Consider the following 5,699-nt stretch of genomic DNA (forward strand, 5'->3'; position numbering starts at 1 on the left):
AAGCAACAGCACTCTTGTGCCAGGAGACGTGAGCTGGAAACCCATCTGTGAGGCCAGCCTGCAGCTACCAGGCCCCGTGACCGCCCAGGGGCCGGGCCGCCCACATTGTGTAAGGACAGTGAGGGTCAGCTGGGGCTGTGGGCTGACACTTGGCAGCTCAAGGCCCAGACTTCTTGGCCGGCGTGCCCACCCGTTTCCCCGGCGCTGATGGCCCCTCGCTGTGCTAACACGGGCTGCTCCCGTCCATCCCGGACCTCCCCACCTCTCCCCCCGCCGAGTCACTGCCTGGGGATTACAGAGGCTTGGCCAGGCTTGGGCCGTCCCCAGAGGTCCTGGGTTGTTCCCTCCCCCACTGGGATTGCAGGCTGTGGCCCAGTCCGAGCCGTTTGAGGGTGTTTCTGTCCTTCACAGAACCCTGCACGGCAGATCCTGGGTTTCTGCTTCACGGCGGGCCACCAGACCAGGGCCACGATGCTGTGGGGTGGCTCATGGGTTTCTCTGCAAGCCCCTGCCCGTTCCGCTGCCAGGGCCAAAACTCGACTTTGTGAAACTCAGTCACCGAGCAAAACCTGCCTGAGATGTCGAAACCCACAGAAACCCCGGGAGGGACCTGCATTGAACCTACAGTGGGCGCTGCCGGCCGCCAGGGAGGGGTAAGGCCAGGACTCTGTCCCAGAACCATCTCCCCTCCCGGCGATCATGGACCCCTTTCCGGATCCTTGTGACTCAGGATGCCACATGCACCCGCAGCTGGCACGCGCAGGCGTGTGCGCTCGTGGCCCCGGGGCTGAGCACGGCCCGCACTCGACGGCAGCTTCTGCTGGAACGCAGGCCGGTGGGAGGTGGCCGGACTGCTCTGTGTGGGAGCCTTGCCCGGAAGGGAAACATAGGACTGCACAGCCGGTTCTCCACAGAATGTGTCCTGCTCCAGCGATGCCTCGCTCCTGTCGGTCCTGGGGGGCACGGCCCCGGGGGCTGTGGACAGACAGCAGCCCAGCCCGTCACGGACGTGTACAAATCACAGTGCAGTGAGTGTGTGGAGATCGAATCTGAGCCTCATGCCGGCCTCCTGATCAGCGGTCCGGGTCGTCTTGTTTTTATTTCTCGAGTAAAATGTGCATTAAGCTCCCTCCAAGAATCACCTACCGGCCAACCAAAACCACTTCCCTCTTTGATTTCTAGATTGTTCAGAGGCCTCCTGTTTGATGTACACAGACCTGGTCTCACCCTCCGCGATTATGTCACCTCCCGGATGAAATCAGGGCTTTGTCCCGTCCTGTCTCCCCAGACGGCCTGTCCTGCACCTTGTGGTCCTAACGCGAGTGTCCCCCGTGGCCCCCCTGTATTTGACTCCACCGTACCCTCAGAAACCCCACGCCTCCTCCTGCCGAGGGGCGGGCTTGCGCGCGTCTCGGCGCCAGATTAGACGTGTGCTCCTCTGTCTCTGCTCGGATGGGGCAGAGCTCGGAGAAATACAGCTGCATCGGTGGGGGGTCTCCTGTGCTGCTCAAGTCCCTCTGAATCTCCTCGGACACCCTGGCCAAACCCACCACACGCCTCCGCTCTCGTGTGCACGGAGGAGCCGCAGGCGGGAAGGGGCGCTAGGGACTGGCGGCCGATGGAACACGCGAGGTCGGCCCTAAACGGAGCTGCTTTCTCCACGAGGACCCCAACCTACACCTTCAGCTCAGAAAGGCAGGGGAAGGCCTCCAGCCAGACGAGCTCACGTGGAGGGAAGCAAGACATCAACTCTCCCGTCGGGGTTTGTCTCCCTTCCCCCCAACAGAAGCCCTGCTACTTCTTTTTTAAAAAAGGGAGAGAGATTCATGTATAGAAAACCTTTTTACAATTTATTTCCTGTTATTAATCCTTAAAGTATAAAAATGAGGGTCTAGCTAAATGCAGGGTTTCAGTGGTGAAATTTTGACCATGTGAACAAATAAATAAATATTTACAGTCTTTGGCAGAACAAATGAAGTTTCATCAGTCTGGAAGAGAAGTTTGTTCAAAAAAACATAAATAATTTACCAAAAAACTATGGTACATTGTAAATATTCACATCATCACCCCACAGCACTGTGCTGCTCGGCTAAGGGGCGCCAACACGGAAACCTGTGCGGACTCCACGACCGTTACATTTAGTCACATCTCCCACCCCCGCCGTCCTGGGGACGCGGATCTACAGAACAAAGGAGAAAGTGCAGCAAAACAAAAAATCAATCTCGAAGGAAGCAACAAACATAACTTTATCAAATGAAGTGTGCAAGTTACGACAAAAGTTATGGATCCTCTCTACTTTGCGTAGACATGAGATCGCTAGCAACAGAAAGGGGAGAAAGATTCGCCCGCCTCAGACAAGACAAACTTCTCTTCTTAAACCCCTTATGTGGAGTGAGATTAATATTTCCTGCAGAAAGATCATGCAATTTAAGGCAAAAAACAAACACACGCAAACTTGTGTATATTATTGTATGACTGATTAGTGGGTGTGTCTGGCAAAGCTCGATGCTGGTTTTCCTTCCGCATTCAAGGCCTTAAATCCTGTGTACAGCAGAAAGGTAACAAGAACGAAGACCGAATGACAGTCCCTGGCAACGGGATGGATTAAGGTTCCATTATAAACTCGTTATCACTGATCTATCCCGTTTAAGCACGCTTTATCATGACAGCATACTACGGTAAAGCTTTTATCTTGACAGGAAGGTATTCGTTGTATTTTTACATTATCATATACGTGTTATACGTTTATTCCTGGAAATCCTGCCACACGTGTTACTTCACATATTTAACGTAAGTGATTGTGGATGAAGCTGCATCTGCAGTCATGTAATAAATATTCACAGAGCATTTATAACTGGAACCTTACTGAGAAGTGTTGCCAGACCAGGTAAGGCACTTGGCGTACTTTCAAAGTCTAGAATAGGAATCGACGCTAAGGGGCATCTGCGGATGTGTTCGTCTGCTGGTCTGTCCCCAGTAGCAGAGACTGGCCTGGAAGCACCAGCAGGAGTCCCGGCAACGGGAAAGCAAGATCGCGGGACAGCCGGCCCGGCGCTCCCGCGAGCCTGCAGGCAGGAGCGGCCAGGTTCCCTACAGGGGGCTTTGCCAGGACCCACGTTAGCGCCGCTTTGCAGAATGTCCCTTCTCAGCCGCCACCGCACCTCTGCGGGTACGTGGACTTCCTCCGTGGGCAGGGGCGGGGGGGAAGGGGCTTCGTTTGTTCTTGTCATTATTGCTAATGTGCCGATCAGAGAGCTGGCTCCCCACGCGTGTGACTGGTCTCCTGACCTCTCTGCCCCCACGGCGCTTCACACTTCAGTGGACCTGCCTCTGTGGTCGACCAACAAGCCTCCACGGTAGGTAGAGCAGCTCTAACCCAGGAACGGAAATGGCTTTAAGCACTGAAAGTCATGTAGCAACATTTTTCCTGCTTAATTTATGATAATGGCTTGTGCACAATATTCCCTTCAACTCCATATACACATAAATACAATAAGTAATTACATTTTATATGTAAACGTCGTTCTTTTTAAACAAACAAGAGAAAAACGATGTAATGCCATGCTCAGTTTTCACCACACAGAAAGCCTCGCGCAGCATCAAGCCATGTTCTTAGCGGGCTGGGTGTTCACCTTCGACACTTATCCTCTGGAGGCGCCTGGGCTCGGGGTCAGTGGTGGCGAACGACCCCCAACGTCAAGGTCAAGGACAGGAGCTGCTGCTAAAGAGAGAGAAGCTGGAGGCACCCCACACACTGCGGGTCTACGTAACAGCGTCTACAGTACGTCTCTGGAAATGCAGCCAGTCTTGCTTAGACGTCTACAAAAATAAAAAAACAGTAAACAGAATTAGGACTNNTGAACCATAGGTTTTGTTTTCTTTTATTTTATTCTACCTGTAACCTAAAATATTATCTTAATTTTTTTAAAAAATCCACAACATGGATGGATGGATGAAAGGCTGGACGCACACACACACGTGGAAGGGAGGGAGGGAGCGTGTCACGTCTTGAAAGACAATCCGATAGAGGGGAGAAAACGTATCACCAGAAGCAACGTTTTCATGTTCCCTTTCTCTACATGTGATTTTCAGTGCGTGACTGTTGAGAGGTGCCTCGGAACCTCACTGACCTCATCAGTAGGAGGGAATATTTTCATGTGCTCGTGAAGGTCTGGGGTCAGACTTCCAGGTCTGCAATATTGCGATTCAAATATAGTCCTAGAGCCATAGCTGCAGAGAAGCCCCTTCTTGCTCGCTTCTTTCCTCCCTCCCCCGCCCCCCTTCCCTTTTTCAGCAAAGGTAGCCATCTAAGATGCCGTCAGAGGCCCAGGAGGGGTACAGAATACACAGCTGAAGGACAGAGCACGATGTGAAGAGCAGAGCCTGTGAACTGGAAAGGGTTTGTTCTACCAAAGGGATTCACACTCAATTTAAAGCAAACAGATAAGGAAACAAAACAACAACAACAAAACAGTCGCTTATTGTCCTACCGTGCTGCTTTTATAAAAGGAAAGTTAAAACACGTGCCCCTTCCCCATTCTCTGTGCTGCAAGCCGCCTCGCAGTGCTGCTCTCACCCACCTCTGCATTCGTATTTGAGGTCCGAGAAGTAGACCATTTCTTGAGAGAAGACAAACAGACCCAGCCGCCCGCCAGCGTAGGTTTGGTCATAGATGGGTCCTGAGTCCGCCATGACCTGCTTTCCTTCATGCACTAAGACTCTGAAAACAGGGCGCAGGAGAAAAAGAGGGTATGAATGTTGGGGGGTGGGAGTCAGCTCTCCTCACGCAGCCAGCCAGCAGCAACAGGTCATCGCTCCAAGACCCCCAGTCCCCGTAACTGGCCCCTCAGCCACCGTGGGATAGCTCTCAGTCCCCAGGTCCTACCACCAGGGCCACCCTCCCCGTGGCCTGCATGGAAGCCACGTGCTCACCTGCATCCATCCACCAGGCTGGAACTGCGTGGACAAGGACGGGGCTCTATCCTAATGCCCGAAGCAGGACTGCGGGCACTAACGTCTCCCTGACAGGAGGGCGGCAGGTGGGCGAGTAAACATCACGCCCAGACAGCGAGTCTGTGCTCCCCTGCCCTGGTCTGCTCATTCATGCCGGGGACACACACACTCCTGGCCTTTGTGAAGAATCCAACCCAGTCCTGACCTTATCAGCCCAGTTTAACTTTGAAAAAAAAATTATTTAAATCATTCGTTTAATGAAAATCAATGACAAAAGCTGTCATGCCCAAAGAGCAAAATACTGTTAGCCTGACACTTGTGAAAGTTCTACTTGAAGATGTGTTTTCAGTTCAGCCATTCACAGTATCAGAAATAACCGTGACTGTTCTCTGAACGGAGCACATGTGAATTTTGCAAAGATGCCTTTACTCTGCACTTTCTGGGGGCGCCTGGGTGGCTCAGTCTGTGAAGCATCTGCCTTCAGCTCCTGGGGTCAGGAGTTTGGGGTCCTGGGATGGAGCCCCGCCTTGGACGCTCTGCTCAGCCGGGAGCCTGTTGCTCCCTCTGCCTGCCCCTCCCCCTGCTTATGCTGCTCGGCTGCTGCATCTGTGACCCTTCAGACCTGCGTCCCACGCGGTGGGCGGTCCCTCGGGGGCGTGCCCGGGGCGGTGGGCGGTCCCTCGGGGGCGTGCCCGGCGCAGTGGGCGGTCCCTCGGGGGCGTGCCCGGCGCAGTGGGCGGTCCCTC

The 5,699-nt window shown here is 53.6% G+C and overlaps 1 protein-coding gene across 1 annotated transcript in view; it reads right to left on the reverse strand.

The window, feature by feature from the left end:
* Window positions 1-1,829: 1,829 nt before the first annotated feature.
* THBS2 (thrombospondin 2) overlaps window positions 1,830-5,699 on the reverse strand; it is a 26,570-nt gene continuing 22,700 nt past the window's right edge. The window contains exons 21-22 of the mRNA XM_040628074.1: window positions 4,581-4,720; window positions 1,830-3,819 (exon numbers count right to left, since the gene is read on the reverse strand). Of these exons, the coding sequence (XP_040484008.1) occupies window positions 3,812-3,819; window positions 4,581-4,720 (148 nt within the window). The 3' untranslated portion in view covers window positions 1,830-3,811. The remainder of the gene's footprint in view (window positions 3,820-4,580; window positions 4,721-5,699) is intronic.

The sequence above is a fragment of the Ursus maritimus genome, unplaced genomic scaffold (genome assembly GCF_017311325.1).
Source record: "Ursus maritimus isolate PB19 unplaced genomic scaffold, ASM1731132v1 scaffold_13, whole genome shotgun sequence".
In the NCBI taxonomy this organism is placed as follows: domain Eukaryota; kingdom Metazoa; phylum Chordata; class Mammalia; order Carnivora; family Ursidae; genus Ursus; species Ursus maritimus.